This window comes from Diabrotica virgifera, chromosome 3 (genome assembly GCF_917563875.1).
Source record: "Diabrotica virgifera virgifera chromosome 3, PGI_DIABVI_V3a".
Taxonomy (NCBI): domain Eukaryota; kingdom Metazoa; phylum Arthropoda; class Insecta; order Coleoptera; family Chrysomelidae; genus Diabrotica; species Diabrotica virgifera.
The window spans coordinates 100,234,505-100,255,823 of record NC_065445.1 but is presented as its reverse complement, the minus strand read 5'-3'; the positions used below and the strand labels follow the sequence as shown (position 1 = coordinate 100,255,823).

The following is a 21,319-nucleotide window of genomic DNA, read 5'->3' as shown; positions in this document are numbered from 1 at the left end:
CTGGAGTTTTTACTTCTCTAATAGTCGGAGAGATACAAGCGGATTTTGTGCGTGATAAATAATATGGAAAAACTACATATATGGGGATATGTTGAATTAGTTGTGTACATGACTTTCCCCAACGGCCGGAAACCAGAGTGGGGGACGAGGGTAGTTATAGGGGTCAAGTCGCGGTTTTTATTATTTTTTTTTGTGACGCTCATGATCGATATAGTGCACCAAAATTTGGGAATAAGTAGGTCATGACGTAATTAAGTAAAATCTCCAGGGGTGGCACGCTGCGTGGCTGACAAAGGGGTGGGGCAGGGGTGAATATAAAAAAGGTGTTTTTTGCGATGTTCGTGATTGAGATAGTGCACCAAAATTTGGGAATAAGTAGACCATGACATAACTAAGCAAAATGCCCAGAGCCGGAAACCAGAGTGGGGGACGAGGGTAGTATTAAGGGGTCAAAGTCGCGGTTTTTATTATTTTTTTTGTGACGCTCATGATAGAGAAAGTGCACCAAAATTTGGTAATAAGTAGGTCATGACGTAGCTCAGTAAAATCTCCAGGGGCGGAACGCTGCGTGGCCGATAAAGGGGTAAGGGCAGGGGTAAATATAAAAATTATAAGCGATTTTTTGTGACGTTCGTGATCGGGATAGTGAACCAAAATTTGGGAGTAAGTAGATCATGACGTAACTAAGCAAAATCTCCAGGGGCGAAAACCAGAGTTGGGGATGAGGGTAGTTTTAAGGGGTCAAAGTCGCAGTTTGTATTATTTTTTTTGTGACGCAGCACAATATTTGTCTTTCACGCAGCGTTCCGCCCCTGGAGATGTTACTTAGTAATGTCATGATCTACTTATTCCCAAATTTTGGGTCACCATCTCGATCACGAACTGCAAAAAACCACTTATATTTTTATACTCACCCCTGCCTACCACCCCTTTGTACCCCAAGCCGCGTTCCGCCCTGGAGATTTTACTTAGTTACGTCATGACCTACTTACTCCAATATTTTGGTACACTATCTCCATCATGAGCGTCACAAAAAAAATAATAAAAATCGCGACTTTTACCCCTTATAACTGCCCTTGTCCTCAATTCTGGTTTCCGCCTCTGGGTATTTTACTTAGTTATGTCACGATCTACTTATTCCCAAATTTTGGTGCACTATCTCAATCACGAACGTCGCAAAAAAACCTCTTATATTTTTTATATTCACCCTTACCCCCACTCCCTTGTTGACTACGCAGCGTTTCGCCCCTAGAGATTTTACTTAGTTACGTCATGACCTACTTTTTTCCAAATTTTGGTGCCCTATCTCGATCATGAGCGTCACAAAAAAATAATAAAAATCGCGACTTTGACCCCTTATAATTACCCTCATCCCCCACTCTGGTTTCCGGCCGTTGGGGAAAGTCATGCACACAACTAATTCAACATATCCCCATATAGTTTTTCCATATTACTTATCACACACAAAATTCGCTCCCAGCTCTTAGACTTATAATATCTCATTTTTTCTTTCGTCAATTTGGCTTCGCCTTCTTATTATTAATTTTATCCAGATCTAAGCCATACGACTCACACTCCCTTTAACGGGAAAATTTACTCATCCCAAATACCCACGTTATCAAAAGGATTGAGTTCTGGTGGGACTTTTCGGTGTTATCGAGCACTAGGTGAGATGGTTTAGTAGAATATGTTACAAGAAATTTAGTACGCAACTAGACGTCGAGAATAGTACAGCTTTCTGCATAAAGATGTTCACCGAGATTAAGCTATGTTATGTGTTCTAGTTGGATAAACGGGGTAATACAGGATGTTGGGAAAAACAGTGTTCCCAACTGGGAAATCTAAGCAAGGGACAGAGTAGAATGGCGTAGAGAGCTTAAGAAAATGGAGCTTTAAGGACTGCAGCACCATTATGGTGATGATGATGATGATGATGATAAAGATGATGATGATAATGTTTTCTTGGATATTTTGAAGGATAACACTTGTAGTAGAGATAATAATTAATAGATACGATTTGGGTCCATTTTCGATTTTCCATTCTCCTTATTTATATTTCCAGATATCTATACTTCGCGATCCGTTCGTTGTATTTAATAGGAAGATTATTGTTGTTCGGTATCGCTTTATCCATTATACGCCAGGGAAATAAAGCAAAAATATACCATGTTCGGGACACTTGAGTAGCCAGGTTGCAAATGAGTTTTTTTTTGGGTACTACATAATACCCACATAACAATTTCATGTTCTTAGTAGATTCATAGAACATACTTTTCAGAAAAAGTATATACTGAGAATGTGCGTAATTACCATTGCGAATGTGTAGAGCAGATACTGAGTATATACTACATTACAGTACTTAAACGTTCTATGTATATACTTAGAATGTACTACCGCACTTCTTTTCAGTATATACCAAGAATGTTCTTTTTAGAACATTCCAAGGACGTGCTATAAACCTTCTATGTGTATACTTAGAACATACTACCGCACATCCTTTTAGTTTATACCAAGAAGGTACTTTTTAGAATATTCCAAGGAAGTGCTATAAACCTTCTATTTATATACTAAGAACGTACTACCGCACATCTTTGTATGGGAAGAATATTATATTTTTAAGAATATTCTAAGAAAGTGCTATCAAGTGCTATATTGCTTAGAAGTATGTTTTCAGCATCACCTAATCTCATCTTAGGTTCTACTGGTTCTACCAAATATCTATTTACATATTTTAATTGCAAATGAGAATGTAGTTAGTACCTACATTCTACAATATTACTTAAAAAGTAAGTACATATTTATAAATTTTAGTTATTTATATAAATCATTATATAATATTTAGCTAAACTAAACTATGCATAATAACTAACTAAAATTTATATAATACTTATATGTACTTACCTATTTAAGTAATATTGAGTTATCAAAATAGATTATATGTATTTTGAAGCACCGCAAACAAAATAAACAGATTATGTATGTTCTTTAGTCCTAGTCCTACTACTACTACATCATTCGCCTTCATCCTTAACACTACATAGATCGAGATCCATAGATGATACAAATAATGAAATAATGTCTGTTTTCTTTTTCATATTTTACGGTTTTTTCCTATCCCTGATCCATTCAGGTAAGAATAGAAATGGTCAGAATATGATGGGGGAGGGGGGGGGGTTATGAATGTATTGTGGAATAACAAAATCGGTGTTGCCAAACGGAGAGAAATTTCCCTTTTTGCGGGAATTTTCAACATAAAAGGTGATAAAGGGAAAAAGTTAACTCAAAAGGTAATTATTGTTCCAGTCCAAATTGTAAAATATTAAGAAAAAATCAAAATATTTGAAAATAATTCAACATATCTTCTCAGATTTTGTAAACAGGAGGGAAGTTTTTTTTTATAAAAGTGGGAATTTTTAAGGTAAGTTGAAGGAAAAAGCTTACTCGACGGTTGGCAACGCCAAAGCCTTTGGTTGCTTTGGTTGTGCAGTTTGGCACGTTTTGGTTCTGTGAAATGGCCTATTGAATTGAATGTACCTAAATTCAAATTCCAAGGATGTAAAAATACTAATGATTCATGATAAACTCGAAATGGAAAAGTCATTTCAATTATGAAAACGAATTTTTAATAGTATCTATGTAAACGTTAATACAATTAATGTTTAAACTTTTTTACCCTACAACAATTTTGAAATGAAATTCGTCCAATACTACCTACATACATAAATTTTATTAATTATGTATTCTAAAAAATAACGAAGTTGATAATCTATAAGGCTAATATTATACTTCCTATACATACAAATTATTTTTAAGATATTTTAAAAGTATCTACTTATAAGTATGTGTTAAGAATGTACTTATAAGTATGTGTTAAGAATATTCGATAAAGGTATATTCTAAGAATAAACTTTTACGAATATTCCGAGATCCTACGTACACGAATATACTTAGTATATTCGGTACGAGAATATACTCTGAAGTATATGCAAAGAACATGAAATTTAGAATGTTTTTTAAGGTAGATGCTATGCTTGTACTACACATATACTAAAAAGAATATACTCCGACGAATGTTGGTAGTATATGCTTAGAACATGATGCGGACATCATTGTTATGTGGGTATATACCTAACACATTATAAATACAAAAATGCCCATCACAGTTCGGACGAGAATTTTAGTAATTAACAAATATGGGTCAAAAATGGCAGTTTTTTTTTCGTTTAAATCGCTACAGGAGTATTCGATTGACTGTCGGAAGAGAAGCACGTGAATGTGACTCTGTTCTGTAGTGAAACGAAATCAGTATAAAAGCGGTAAGCCGTTCTTTTATTTGAATATAATTTATTAGTATCAGCAATTAGTATACAATAGAAAAACAATAACAACAAAAGTTGAGAGCAGGTCTTGTCTCCGCAAAGTGGGACTGGACAGGCCTGCTATCGCTATGTATGTTTTTATCGTTTTTATCGCATGTGTTATAAATAAAAATAAAATAGGCCAGTCCTTCAAACAATAATTATTAAATTAGTCAAATTGTTTATTTATATGAATTATTGTAAATATGGCTTACAACCAGCAGCCTGTGCTTGACACACAGGAACCAATGGCAGAAGCCAACCAAAATATGATTATGCAAGTGAACCAGGCGCTTTTTGAAGAAAATTATAAAAGGTCGCAAAACGAACAGACTCTATTTAATGCTTGGAAAGCTGCCGAGAGCCACAAAACCAAATTGTGTGATACAGTAAGCATACTTGAAAGAGAACTAGCACAGTTAAAATCTCAATATACAGAGTTGGCAACAAAAGTTAATTTAACTGAAAAAGAAAATGAAATAGAATATTTAACAGATGAAGAAGAGCTCGCTAAGGAGACAGAGTGGATTAGGGTTCAATCAAGAGCCAGTAAGAAACGTAAGATGGATACTTCACCATACATCTCACCACAAAAACATAGCTCCAAAGAAACTGCAGTTAGGAAAGCCAAAATGCCTCCACCTGTGGTAGTGGAAGGCTTCAAAGAATATGAAGTCCTATATAACTTCCTTAAATCGAAGATAACAAACTTTACTACTAAACTGGTGAATAGTGAAGTGATAAAAGTTAATGCACAAGACGGTGAAGAGTACAGAAAATTAATAAAAGCTTTAAGAGAGGAAAATATCCAATATCACTCATACGAAAACAAACAAGAAAGGCCGATAAAAGTTATAGTAAAGAGATTACATCACACTTGCTCGTCCCAAAAAATTGTTGAAGATCTGCAAAAAAGAGGCTATAAAGCCATAGACGCAGTTAAAAAGCTAAAGTGGCAAACCAAACAGCCATTAGACATGTTTATGTTAACCTTCAAACCAGACGAAGATATCAACAAAATATATGGGATAACGGACATCCTAGGAACAAAAGTTGAAATTCAGCCTTTTAAAAATTCCAAACTAATACCGCAATGCAAACGATGTCAAGCATATGGTCACACATGGAAGTTCTGTGCTAGAGGGCCAAGGTGTGTTAAATGCACAAAGAAACATCTTACTAAAGATTGCGACAAACCTGAAAATGTTAAACCAAAATGTGTCCATTGTGGCGAAAACCATCCTGCCAACTACCGAGGATGTATCGTCGCAAAGGAAATGCAGAAAATAAAAAACAGAGGTCTGAAAAAGACGAATTTGCCACACCCTCCAGACAGAAGGTCAACTGAAACCAAGTCAAATGCTGGTGAAAGAAAACAAGCACAGAAAGTTACTAGTAATAAGACATATAGTGCGGTAACAAAAGGTCACAATGAAAATTATCAGAATGATAAATACCAAAAAACAACAGAGATTGAAAAAGAAACAGAACAAACCCTACAAATGATATTACAGGAGTTGAAAAAATTAAATGAAAAGGTCACTTCCCTGGAATATAGAGCTCAAGGTGCTATTCCAAAGGTAAGAAATGGCTAATGATCTTAGAATTGTCGCATGGAATGCCAACGGGTTGCTTAATCATCAACAAGAACTACAAGCAATCCTTGACATCGAAAAAATTGATTTGTTTCTTGTCTCTGAAACGCATTTCACAAATCAATCCTACATCAAATTTAAAGGATATAAGGTATATCATACAATACACCCTGACAATGCGGCCAAAGGAGGCAGTGCAATCATCATAAAGGATAATATATGTCATCATGAAGAGTTGGAATATAAAACTGAACATATTCAAGCCACTACAGTACACATAAAAACTAAAACTTTTAAAATAAATATAAGTTCAATATACTGCCCACCTAAACATTCCATTAAAAAAGAGCAGTATAATGAATTCTTGAAAAGCTTAGGGGAAAGGTTCATTATTGGAGGTGACTTCAATGCAAAGAACACACACTGGGGCTCTAGAATCACTACTACTAAGGGAAAGGAGCTTTTGTTAGCCATTAAAGAACAGAGGTGTGAAGCACTATCAACTGGTAGACCAACCTACTGGCCTACGGATAGAAACAAGACCCCTGATTTAATAGACTTCTTTATTATTAAGAATATTTCAACTAATTTCATAGACATTGATGACTGTTGGGACTTAAATTCTGATCATTCCCCTATAGTACTAACCATGAGTGACAGGATTATTAAAAAACAAAGTAACCCCACATTAACAAATAAATGGACGGATTGGGATAGTTTTAAGCTAAGCCTTGAAGAGAGAATAAATCTAAGTGTACCAATACAAAACGCAGAGCAATTAGATAAAGAAGCAGAATTGTTGGTGAACAATATCCAGCAAGCAGCATGGGAAAACACTCCTACGCTGAAACCTAGGCTAAAAGGAAATAATTATCCAAAGGAAATAAGGAACATGATAATTGAAAAAAGAAAACTGAGAAGAATCTGGCAACAAACAAGGTCTCCTCAAGATAAGACTAAACTAAATCGTGCAAGTCAACAACTCAAAAGAACTATCCTACAATTAAAGAATGACTCGATTAATTCTTACTTACAGGAGCTAACAGATGACGGTAGTACAGATTATTCCTTATGGAAAGCTACTAAAAGACTGAAAAGACCTATTATGCACTCTCCTCCTATTAAACTAGAAAATGGTAACTGGGCCAGAAGTAGTGCACAAAAAGCAGAGCTATTTGCCATACATCTTGAAAATACATTCAAACCAAATGAACCTCAAGGGGATGAAGAAAGATGGGAGGAACCTGTTCAATTAGAGGAAGAAATTAGGCTAACTACACCAAAAGAAGTACTTGAAGAAATAAGGGAAAATATTAATCCGAAGAAAGCTCCGGGCTATGATCTAATTACGGGTGAGCTGTTGAAAAATCTTCCCCGAAGAGCTATCGTAAAATTAACAAACCTCTTTAACGGTGCATTCAGATTAAAATATGTACCAATGATATGGAAGATGGCGGAAGTCATTATGATTCCTAAACCAGGAAAACCAGCACATGAGGTTTCGTCATACAGACCGATATCTCTGCTTCCTGTAATATCGAAGCTGTTTGAGAAACTGCTCCTTAAGCGAATAAAACCAATTATTGAAGCAAGGAATTTGATACCGACACATCAATTCGGATTTAGAAATAAGCATTCAACAATTGACCAGGTGCACAGAATCACAAATGTTATCGAAAGATCCCTAGAAGAAAAGAAAGTCTGTTCAACTGTATTTCTTGATGCTGCACAGGCTTTTGATAAAGTCTGGCATGAAGGTTTAACATACAAACTAAAATGTTTTTTACCTATACAGTACTCAAAACTTTTACAGTCATACATAAAAGGACGACATTTTAGAATTAAGCAAGAAGACTGTTTTTCAGACTTAAAAGAAATTAGAGCAGGTGTTCCACAAGGCAGTGTGTTGGGTCCGGTCCTATACCTACTATACACGTGTGATATACCTGTAATGGAAAACAACACAGTTGCCACCTTTGCTGATGATACAGCTATTCAAGCAGTAGGGACAACAAGTGAAGAGGCGACCAACAAGGTCCAAATAGCAGTTAACCAAATCTATAAGTGGACACAAAAATGGAGAATCAGGCTAAATGAAGCTAAATCTGTCCATGTTAATTTCACCAACAAAAAAATACAATATATACCAGTTATAATCAGCAATATCCAAGTACCATATGCAGATACTGCTAAGTATTTGGGTATAACATTAGATGCAAAACTACGCTGGAAGGTGCACGTTAAGAAAAAAAGGGAAGAACTAAATATAAGATATAAAAAAATGTATTGGCTAATTGGAAGAAACTCCACACTGTCGATGCATAATAAGTTACTAATTTACAAACAAATATTGAGACCTGTATGGACTTATGGATGCCCACTATGGGGGTGTACTAGACCAAGTAATATAACAGTAATACAAAGATTCCAGAACAAAATACTAAGAAATATTGTAGATGCTCCTTGGTATGTTACAAACAGTGATCTCCATAAGGACCTAGGAATGGAAACTGTGGAAATAATCATCAAGAAGATGGCAGGAAGTCACGAGCAACGACTTCACATGCACGAGAATATTGAGGCAATCCAGCTCCTCGATACTACTGGGCAAGTTAGAAGACTGAAGAGGACAAAACCTTATGAACTAGTTTAAGTGATAGGTGATAGTGAAAAGCAGAGCATAGTGCTTGTGCGCGTTAGTGTGTATGCTAGAATAGTGCACTATTTTGTTAGGTTAGATAAGAGACGCTATGGGGCAAGCTCTTAATTTTAAGGAACAGTAATAATTTAGGTTAGATTAAAATTGCTCATTGGTCAAGTATGACCAGATTGTAATTGTAATAATCATCATCGTAGTGATGATTATGGGAAAAAAAAAAAAAAAAAAATCGCTACAGGTAAAAATGGGTAATTAAATATCTTATTTGTAGTATACTTCTTTTAGTAGATGAGCAAAGCTTTAAAGTGGTAGTTTTTGAATTTTGGTCCGATCATTTGTTGCTTCGGAAATTTCAAAATAAAACTAAAATTTCTAAAATAAAAAATTGCTATATTTTTTGCAAAATGACCTTAAGACTTTCATATTGCATGAAAGGTTGAGTCAAAAAGTCCATATAATGCACAAAAAATTTTAAGACGATTCGTCAATTAGTTTAAACTTTATTCAGTTTGTTTATCACAAAGAGCTTTGTAATACAGTGGAACCCCGATAAGTCGGCCCCCGATAACCCGGAACTGCGGTTAACCCGGACCGATTTTTATCAGACAAACATTTCAGCAATAAAAATGTATGTAATATAATATTAGATAATGGGTATTTGTGTAATTTGAACTACATATACCATAGTAAAAATGACTCATGGCACACCACATTCATTGTCGTGTTATCGAAAACAACAGACACCTGTAGTATCCTTTATTTATTTGAATCTGTCTTAGCATTGTTTAGAAAGGCTATTAAAATTCTTTTTTTAACAATTGTCTTAGTCATCACTGTTATTAAATGACATAACATCAGAGACGGTATTGTGTGTAGTAAAGTCGTATTGTTCGCTTCCGTTCTGTAATCGTTCGTAAATCTATTCAGATTTTGTGTTTGCGTGTTTTTTGTCTATAGGGGCAACAAAACGTAAAAATGTTATAGTGACAATGGAAAAGAAACTAGAAGCATTAAGTAGAATTGATAAAGGCGAATCTTGCAGCATTATATGGTGCCGGTACATCTACAGTATCGGATTGGAAGAAAAATAGAACTAAAATGGAAGAATTTTTTTTCAAAATGATAACAAAAGACAGTTTGGACAATCGGTGCAAAGCTAATAAAGCTAAGAATGAGACTCTTGACGAAGCTTTGTATGTGTGGTTTTGAGTGGAATGCGAACGTGGTTTACCAGTGTCTGTGTGACAATTATAACGGAGTTTATCTGTAAGCATACCATATTTTATTAATTTTTACCATTTTCTCCGGCTAACCCGGATTTTCGATAACCCGGATCGGTCGCGGTCCCGATTAATCCGAGTTAACGGGGTTCCACTGTATTATTGTTCAGAAAATAATAATGATATACCTAGCAATTATGTGGAAACCACATGAAAGAAGAATAGTTATATTTTCAAAGTATTTAAAAAATCATTAGAAAGTCATTTTTGGCTTATAAACAGTTTGAATAACTTTGTTAATATTGCCTGTAGACTAAAACTGCTTATTTGAAAAGCTGATATTTTTACACGAATTTTCAATAAAAACTTTTCGCCTAGGTTAATTACGGTCAAAGTTAGCCACTTTTTTATTTAATTTACAGCTACTTTGTTTATAAAAATTAAGTAACCTAACTAGCGCGATTTTGAAGTTAAAGGTATATAGTTTATGTGTAAAAGTTTGAGTAAACTTTTAACTTCAACAGAGTGGTTAATGAAGCTTTAAAAATGACATTCTAACGAAATCGATTCGTGATCGGTGGAGAGGAATTATTAAAATCTGTGCACTCAAAAAATAAAATTGATTCTTCAAACATAGCTGCGATTAATATCTCCGGAGCTTGTTGATGGATTTTGATCATAATTTTTTAAAATTATATGTACTCGTAGTCTTGTAGAGCACGTTATGTACACATGTCCCCACCTAACATTATAAAATGTTAGGGGGAACCCCCCTTATCACTCAGGGATATGAAAAATAGATTATGACCGATTCTAAGACCTACCGAATATACATATATAATTTCATAAAAATCGGTCAAGCGGTCTCGGAGGAGTAAACCAACTAACACTATGACAGGGTAATTTTATAGATGTAAATATATAGATGGCTATTAAAAAATAGGGGTTGGTGATAGAAGAGTGAAAATTAAGGGTCGTATGTATTTTTTAATTCTACATCATATAAAATTAAGGTAGATAATTTTGTCAAAAAAAAATAAAAAAAAATCAGGGGGCAACACCCCCTTATAACTTACGGGTATGAAAAATATATTACAACCTATTCTCAGTCCTAGAGGATATACCTGTAAAAATTTATGTATATAGAAGTAACTGTGAATTAAATAATAAAAGCGGCTAACTTTGACCGTAATGAACCTAGGCGAAAAGTTTTTTTTGAAAATTCGTGTAAAAATATCAGCTTTTGAAATCCCAGAGTAGATTTACTCTACAGTCAATATTACAAAGCTATTCAATTGTTTATAAGCCAAAAATGACCCTACTTTTGTAAAATGTTTTCGGATTGATTAAAATGATTGTTTATTGATTTTTTAAACACTTTCAAAATATAAGTATTCTTCTTTTATGTGGTTTCCCCAGACTGTATCATTATTATTTTCTGAACAATAACATTGCAAAAAAAAGCTTTTTGGGATAAACAAATTGAATAAAATTTAAACTAATTGACGAATCGTCTTGAAATTTTTTGTGCATTATATGTACTGGTTGACTCAACTACTGGTTGACTCAACTGTTCGTGCAATATCAAAACTTAAGTTCATTTTCGCAAAAATTATAGCAAATTTTTTATTTTCGAAATTTTAGTCTTATTTTACAATTAGCGAAGCAACAAATGATCGGACCAAAATTCAAAAACTGCCATTTTAAACCTTTGCTCATCTACTAAAAGTTGAATACTTTATAAATAAGATATTTAAATACCCTATTTTTACCTGTAGCGATTTAAACGAAATAACTGCAATTTTTGACTCTTATTTGATAATAACTAAAATTCTCGTCCGAACTGTGACGGGCATTTTTGTATTTATAATGTACTTATTAGATATAGTATATAGTATGGTATAACTAGACCCAAACCCAGACATCCAAAGTGAAAGTTATCCTCCAACACCAAATTGTTCTATATGGTCCACATAATGTTCAGAAAAAGTCACACCATTTTGACCGTCGGGTTTGGGGGGGGGAGAGGGGGGAGAGATCGGTAAATTCGTAGTTTTTTACGTTTTTCGTCAATATTTCTAAAACTATTAGGTTTAGCATGAACAACCTTCTTTACAAAAATGTTCTACATTAAATTTGAAATAAAAAATGTCTTATGCATAATCCTTCTAAAATGAACGGTTCAAAAGTTACGGAGGTAGTATAGTATAATTGGTCCAAAAAAAGGCCTAACCCAGACATCCAAAGTAAAAGTTTTCCTTTAACACCAAATTGTTCTATATGGTCCACATATTGTTCAGTAAAAAGTTACACCATTTTGAGCGTCCGGTTTGGGGGGGAGATGGGGGAAAAGTCGGTAAATTAGTAGTTTTTTCAAGTTTTTCGTCAATATTTCTAAAACTATGCTTTAGTGTAAGCAATGTTCTATACAAAAATGTTCTACGTGAAATTTAAAACAAAAAAGGTCATATAAATAATTGTTTTAAAATCAACGGTTGCAGAGTTACGGAGGGTAAAAAGTGGAAGTTTTCGATACTTTTTATATTCTTTGGGCAATTTATAGAAATTTTCCTTAACAGGATTGTGTTTTGTAAATAAAATTTGCTATTTAAGTGGCCGATGATATGTTAGTGATAAGCCCTTGAAGAAACGTTAACCTCATCACCCAAAATCATCATCAATTGCCCAGATAATATAAAAAGTATCGAAAACCTCCACTTTTCACCCTTCGTAACTCTGGAACTGTTGATTTTATGACAATTACGTGTAGGACCCTTTTTGTTTAAAATTTTATATAGAACATTTTTATATAGACCATTGTTTACGCTAAAGCATAGTTTTAGAAATATTGTCGAAAAACGTAAAAAAACTATTAATTTACCGATTTCTCCCCCATCTCCCCCCCCCCCCAAACCGGACGCTCAAAATGGTGTAACTTTTTACTGAACACTAGGTGGACCATATAGAACAATTTGGCGTTAAAGGAAAACTTTTACTTTAGATGTCTGGGTTAGGCCTTTTTGGACTAATTATACTATACTACCTCCATAACTTTGGAACCGTTCATTTTATAAGGATTATGCATAGGACCTTTTTTATTGCAAATTTAATGTAGAACATTTTTGTATAGATCGTTGTTCATGCTAAACCGTATAGTTTTAGAAATATTAACGAAAAACCTAAAAAACTACGAATTTACCGATTTCTCCCCCCTCTACCCCCCAAACCCGACCCTCAAAATGGTGTGACTTTTTTCTGAAGATTATGTGGACCATATAGAACAATTTGGTGTTGGAGGATAACTTTCACTTTGGATGTCTGGGTTATGGCATTATTTGGATCAATTATATCATACTAATATAGTACCCAAAAAACCCATTTGCAACCTGGCTGCTCAAGTGTCCCGACAAAAACCCTATTTCTCTGGACTATTAGTGCTGTTTATCTAGATAATTTATTAACTAATATTAGAGCTGGTCTAATATAATTTACTGATTGGTCACTATTGGTCAGTGAGCAGAGTGATGCGGTCCGAATATAGCTTGTAGTTGTTATTTTCAAGCATACTCAGAGGAACGTGTTGATCATATAGGAGATGGTTGGTTTGAACAAGTCCCAGTTTTTTAACTATCTATTGATGAAGAATTTTTCCTACTGAGTCGTGCCGTTGCTTATATGCAGCTGCAGTAAATTTCTGGCAGTCTCCGGTAAGATGTTGAATGCAAGCCACAATCAGTTACTTTAAAATGTAGTGTACTTTGAATTTCATTAAATATCATTAATAAAACACAGTACCATAAATGAATTATTTATGGTGCTGTGAACAATCTTAAATATTTTGACTGGTTATGCATGCGTTATAAGTCCTGAAAACAAACGATAAAAAAGTTTGTGTTCCATATGCCAGTAACTAAAGTTTTAAATAAATTTTAAGAGTTTTGATTAATACTCAATTACTACTACCTTACATGTCGGCTTGGTACCCCGTCAAAATAGCCCCGTTAAAAAAGCTCGGACAAAATAGCCCCGACATAATATCCCGCACACAAAGTAGCTCCGACAAAATAGCTTGCAGACAAAATAGCCGCGGAATAATAGCCCCGACCAAATAGCCCCGACAAAAAAGCTCCCTTCAGAATTCATCATGAAATAATCCCTTAAAAATACATTTTTTCGGAAATGGTAATTATCCTCTATTCACATCCTAACTAAATCTTTAAATTAAATTGGCACATTAAATAAAAATGGCCTTTTCAGAGAACTCGAGTCCTGTCTTCTCTACCTCTTGGAAGTTTGAACATTTAATTTAAGCGAAAATCAATGTTTATTTGTGATAAAAACATTTTTTTCTGTTTTCGGGCAACAGTCAAATGCATTTTAAATTAAATAAATTACATACATTCTTCCTTTTTTGTCAAATAATTTAAATTAAAAAAAAGTTTTTTGACACCTTATATAAATAATTATGTAATTGTTTATATTACTAAATAGAGAATTAAATAACCATTCAAATGAGCTAGCACACGACCCCTATTCTCATTTTAAAAAAATCATCGATTACGTCATTACGCCCAGATGGATGACGTCAGTAGTATGACATATATAACAGAATATCGTAATTTAAAAATAAAAATCGATCTATTTCAGGATTTTTCCTTAACGTCGCGGGTTTACGAAATAACGAATTTATTTCTTCCTTTTGCACCATACTGTACGTCTGAATGGCCGATATGAATGAGTCAGATGAAATTAAATTATTAGAAGAATTTTCTTACTGAGCAACAACATTTTTGTTTAATTTATTAATATATTATATTTTGACAACGACGTCCGAAGTGGAAGTCGAAACGTTAATAAAATAATTTTTTTAAGTAAATTGTGGCTTATTTCCCAATTAGAATAGTAATTTAAAATAAATGGTACTCCGTTAAAAGGTAAAACTTTTTATTGGAGGTGTTTTCTAAGAGGCTGTTTTAGCCGGGGCTATTTTAGCCGGGGCTGTTTTGACCGGGGCTATTTTGTGCGCGATCTATTTTGTCGGGGCTATTTTGTTTGCGGGCTATGTTGTCGAGGCTATTTTCTGTCCGGGCTATTTTGACGGGGCTTTTTTGATGGGGCTGTTTTGACCAGGCTATTTTGACGGGTCAGGTGTCGGCTTATAACGTTCTCCGCCGATTTCCGACTTCCCATCGCCACTTCGTTAGATTGTTCCATAGTTCCCCTTCTAGGTTTCTTTATCCCAGCTCTTTATCTATTCTTCCGCTCCAACTTTTTCTCAGTCTACCTTGTTTTCTCTTTCCTTCTGGTTGCTGTTTTAGTATTTCCTTTGGTATTCGTTGTTTATCAATTCTCTGTATATATCCGGACCAGATAAGTTGTTTTGTTGATAAGTCATCCGTGTTTATTCGTTTGAATCCGATTATTTCTCTAATGCGTTCGTTAGTTATCCTTCCCTTTTAGATCTTCCTGCTGCTCTTCTCCAAAAATAAATTTTCGTTTCTCTCAGCGTTTCCAGTGTTCTTTCTTTCATTTGCCATACCTGACAGCTATATAGAGTCATACTTTTCACTACAGTCTGACTGCTGACTCAATTAATCAAGAAGTATTTTGGTTGCGCACATGAGAATAGATAATTTTTTCTTTAGTACTATAATATTCTTAACCTTCCGCAACTAACGTAGGTTTTCTGAACATTAAAGCTAACATCGGGTCTCAGAAACCGACATAAAAAATGTTTCCATTGACACACTTTCAAGCATAGGAATGGGTGCGTTCGGACGACCACAGCGGCTGAGCTAGAGGTAGCGTTTAGACGACACTGCTGGAAGTCAGCCTCTGAGAGATTTACTAAGCTTTTCCTATCTGCGCTGGATACAACCACTCAGCCGATTTCTGCTGACAGTCAGCCGCTGTGGTCGTCCGAACGCAACCATTGTGTTTACTCCCTGAAGGAGTAAAATTAAACATAAGTGATACCTATTTTTAAATTATTAAACCTCTTTAACATTAGCAAAGTACCATAAAAAATAAAACAATCACATAACATCTGATTTGTCAAAAACAATCTCAATATTTCCATTGCTGGTTTCTTGTACCTAGGTTCACTTTTTACTCCTGGCAATTGGGTTACTAAATTATCAACACTTGTTTGCATGGTCTTTCGTTAATCTAAATATTTTTTTCATCGAGTAGATCGTGGGTCCAACATGGGTCTCTGAGACAAGATTTGCCGATAATTGCATAATTAGTTGATAATGAAGACTCAAACTTCAACACTAAAAACAGGCATCTAAATCAGGCAGCTACTGATAGCGGCGAAGATTCATAACGAACGATTTGGATATAATCGTAAAAACTCAAACTGGTCAGTCTCACAGACCCAATGTTAGTCACGGAAGGTTAAAGTTGATTTGTTTGTTATTACATTGATTCATTATTGAAAAAATAATACTACTCTTTTTCTTTAAATTTAATTGTAGGAGTGCTCCTAGAGATGGTGCTTACATTCATGGTTTACATATGGAAGGAGCTAGATGGGACGTTCAAACTGGAATTATAGTAGATTCTCGGTTAAAAGAACTATTTCCATCTATGCCAGTGATCAATGTTAGAGCCATTACTCAAGATAAACAAGATCTAAGAAATATGTACGAATGTCCTGTATATAAGACGAGAACAAGAGGACCTACTTATGTTTGGACCTTTAATTTGAAAATTAAAGATAAACCGGCGAAATGGACTTTAGCTGGTGTAGCATTACTACTACAGATATAATATGGAATACAATATGGAATGTACTATAAAAATATCTATATTCCACATACAGTGCTAGTCAGAAGTCCGTACCCCCCCCTCGTATCTTTTGAACGGTTATACCTATAATAGTGAAATTTGGAGGGAGGAAATAAACGGACGTAAGCTTCTTAACTAGTCATGACAGATGACGTAATAGTGACAGATGACTTTACAGCGCCACTGTGACAGATAATTTTAAATGGGACCTTATGGCAAGTGATACCTCGTTTGAAAGGTATTGAAAATACCTATTCATTTATACTAATTTTGTTTGAGTTTAAGCTAATTTTGATGAAAAAATGAAATAAATATAAAATTGTAGTTTCGCATTTAATTAATAAAAATTCAAAATTCTGCCTATGATTACTTGTCAAAAGGGTTGAAGTTTACGTAAAAACTACTAGAAAATTGAAAAACGTCAAATTTTTTGACAAAGAAACCATAGGCGGACATTTGAATTTTTGTTAATTAAATGAGAAACTACAATATTATATTTATTTAATTTATTCACCAAAATAAAAATCCACCTACACCCAAAAAAATTAGTATGGCTGAATAGGTATTTTAAATACCTTTCAAACGAGGTATCACTTGCCATAAGGTCCCATTTAAAATTATCGGTCACAGTGGCTCTGTAACGTCATCTGTCACTATTACGTCACCTGTCATGACTAGTTAAGGAGCTTATGTCCGTTTATTTCCTCCCTCCAAATTTCACTTTTGTACGTATAACCGTTCAAAAGATAAGAGGGGGGGTACGGACTTTTGACTAGCACTGTATAATTAGAGCTGAATATTTTCACTACCACCGTTCGGGACTTCGTTTTTTTTTACTATTAGTCCAAATGTAAGCTTTTAGTTTTAATTCATTCCTGCTATTATATATTAAGTCAAAGACTTGATAGTCATGGATGGTACATATCTAGAGATAAGACGAAAAAAAGTAACAGTATTACAATAGAAGCCGATAGGAAAACGAAAAAAAAGGCCCAGGACGAGATAGTTCGATCTTGGATGACGTAAATATAAAACTTTAATTCATGGAAAACCATGAATTTTGGAGGAGAAGGGCACAAGAGAGATCTGAATGGAAGGACATGGCCTGACAGGTAAAGATCCATCCAGAGTTATGATGTAAAAAGAAGATGATTAAATATACAATAGAGACATAGTGGGAATCTGACATCACATATATAAATGCAATATTTACATTAAATTGTTTATCCATATAAAAATACCGTACAGTATTAATATTTTTAGAATAATAAGTAAATAAAATATTTAATGTATTGTTATGTTATGTACGCAAAGGCTTTGTTAATTTTTAATTTAATTAAACACATTTCACTGGCAAATTATGTTGTATTGAATTACCCAAATACTTTTATAATACACTGATTAAGAGACTCAGGAACTGAGAAATATAGAAAATTAATTCCTCTATTACATATAAGAGGAACGCCAAGTAGAAAATTAAGGGAAAGAAGAATAAATGAAGTTCAACATGTATTAACTTCAAGACAAATTTTTAAGGGACCTTGACCAAAGGAGACTTAATGAGAAGTATAGGAAATCGGTTTAAGAAACGTAAAAGAAAAGTACAAGCACGTAAAACACAGTATAAAAGAAGCGATATTAAAGGTCCAGGTCCAGAAGAACGATGACAAAGAGTATGCAGGACAGCTTATCGCGGCACTGGTTTCCTGCTGGAGGTAGGGTCACTACGAGACTGGAATAACGACGCTTGGGAGGTACGTATGTATACATGTATATGCAGGAAGGATAGCCGAGGAGAAATCTAGTTAGGCAGAGTAGGACGTGGTGATCGGATGTGTGCGAGAGAAGGAAGCCAATGTGTGAGGCGAGCGACTAAGAATAAGGCAAAAGAAGGACACGGGGAGAAGTTATGCTCCTCTAACGGACGGTTCCACTCCGATGTCCTAATATAAGAGGAGTGGAGTTTAGCATATATTAACTCCAAGACAAATTTTTAAGGGACCTTGACCAAAGGAGACTTAATGAGACGTATGGGAAGTCGGTTTAAGAAACGTACAAGCACGGAAAACACAGTATAAAAGAAGCGATATTAAAAGCTTTTGGAGAACTCGGAAAGCGAAGTAAAGAATGCTATAAGAATAATTCTAAGCAACAAAAAAATTAGGAGAGCCCGAAGGAATCGTTAATGAACTCATTAAGTAGGGTACAGGAATACAAAATCAGTGAAGAAAATGTTACAATGAAAGCCGAAAGAGGAAGAACTAGAACGAGATGGTTGGATGACGTGCGTGGAAGACGACCTGAAAACTATGAATGTAAGACAATGGAGAAGAAGGGCACAAGATAGGTCTAAATGGAAGGACATAGCTAGACAAACAAAGACCCATGCAGGGTTATGATTGCAAAAGAAGCAGAAGATGCTTATTTTACAGTAATTAGTATTTGATGCTTGGTTATATGCCTTCAACAACAATAAAAGCATTATAAATCTACGTATTTCAGAATCTAGGCTTCAGCCTAGTTGTTGTAGTAGATTCAGTGGCGCACTCAGGGGGGTTTGGGTGTTAAAACCCCTCCCAGAGCATATAAAAAAATATAAATAATAGTAGGACAACGTAACTTGTCTTTCAGAAACAATACAAAAAAATTTCGGTGCCCAAGCGAAGCTAGGACAAATAATCCCCGGACAAAAAATCCCGAACAAAAAATCTTCGCAAATTATCTCTGGACAAAAAATCCCCAGACAAAAAATCCCGGGACAAATATTCCACGGACAAAAAATCCCGGGACAAATAATCCCCATCAATTTTTTTGGACAAAATATCCCCACAAAAAAATCCCCAAGAAATATTTGCTGACGAATAGTTATCTAAAAATTTTCCCGTGAATGCAATCGACTCAAATGTTTTTCAGCCTCAGTGCGTGAGAGCTATAGCAATCGCCATGAAACCGCTTTTCGGCACGAAAATAATGATTAGCAATTAAGATTAAGCATGAATTGTAATTTCGATTACCAAATTTCGAATTTCAATTCCATGCCGAAAAATTCAAATTTTACATGACAAACGAGTGTGAGTTTTTTCAAAAATCGTGGAAGATATGGGGAATGCGCTAAGGTTGTGGGAAGTATGTTGTAATTATTCGCTAAAATCTTTTACTCACTCTGCTTTGAATAACTATGTTCAAAACATTGCCTATTCATGATGAGAACTGCTGATCCTGAAAACGATAATTTTGATTGTAATGCAAAAAACCTGTTACTTTTTGTAAATTTAACGTCAAAAATATTTAGTTATTATCACTATCAATGGCGATATAACTATTCGAGTGTCCTTGCGAGTGTTTTACTATTGCCTTCTATGTCGCCTGTGCTACTATTTCCCATTGTCTCACTCCCATTTTATCCAGAACTTCTCTGACTGCATCTTTCCATCTTTTTCTAAGCCATCGTACAGACTTTCTCCCATCTGGCCTCTCCCCGAGCAGCTATGTCTGGTTTGATTTTTGGATAAATTTTTCGCATGGCATATTCTAAGGCCAGGTAAAACAACAATGGGGACAACGGTTCTCTCTGTTTCAGTCCAGAATTTACGCAGAGAGCATTTATTTCCCCACCTCTTCTAACTTGTGCAAAGAAGTTACTTACACACATTTGCGTTACCGCAGTTAGTTTCTTGGGTACGTCCAGCTCGACCATTGTATTCCATATAGTGTAGGATGATTAATTGAATCATAAGCCTGTTTGAAATCTATAAAGATCAGATAATGCACGTCTTGATTATACTCCCAATCCTTTCAAGCATTTGTCTAATAGTAAATATTTGATCAACAATTGATCTTCCGGGCCTGAAATCACACTGGTAGTCACCAACTATTTCTTCGGCGTATGGTAGTAATCTTTTTAGTAATACATAACGAAAAAGATTTAGTCATCAGTTTCAATTCACTGCAAGCAACATTTCAGAAACCTGCTTCGAAAGCTATGTCAAAAACCTGTGTTCTGAGTTTTCATAACAAAGCTAAACATTCTTAATAGCGCAAAAATTTTTCATGGATGCACACAGATAATGGCAATGTTTTGAACTTAGTTATTCAAGCAAAGAGAGAGTGAGCCAGAGGCGTGCGGTCCATGGAAGCGGGGGAAACACCGCTTCCCTATTTATACTTACGTCGATACAAGAAATTATATTATTAATTAATATTTAATAATCAAAAATTTATCCCTAATCCAAGTAATCCACATATTACCTAGGCAATAGGCATTGAAAAATATTAAAAATTAATCGCGTACGAACGAACTCAATATGCACACAATTCAACTATTCGGTCCACTCCTGACAGAAGCGCATCTCAAAATCGCCGCTTGTCATGCAGTTGTCCCGTTTAAAAATTGGTCAGGGTTCAATGACCGCACCCACTAGTCGCGCGAATTTTGGTACCGTGGAAGCGATCGTCCTATCGCCTTCCCGAAAGTGAAATGCACCGACTGTTACTGCTACTTAGAGGTGCTTAGGTATTACATACATTCGCTTAAAGAATATTTCGATTTAAATTTTTTGCAGATTTTTCCTTTTACTGATCTTTTATTTGACATTTTACAGAAATTAATTTGTATAAGACAAATTGGTGACTTTATTAATACCATAATTAAAAAAACGAGATCAGTTTAAAAATACTTGGGATAAAACTGAACAT

General features: G+C 34.7%; 1 protein-coding gene across 1 annotated transcript in view; it reads left to right on the top strand.

Annotated features, from left to right (window-relative positions):
• LOC114342807 (dynein beta chain, ciliary) overlaps positions 1-17,982 on the top strand; it is a 399,165-nt gene extending 381,183 nt beyond the window's left edge. The window contains exon 50 of the mRNA XM_050645369.1: positions 16,312-17,982. Coding sequence (XP_050501326.1) covers positions 16,312-16,606 — 295 coding nt within the window. The 3' untranslated portion in view covers positions 16,607-17,982. The remainder of the gene's footprint in view (positions 1-16,311) is intronic.
• The last annotated feature ends 3,337 nt before the right edge of the window (positions 17,983-21,319 follow it).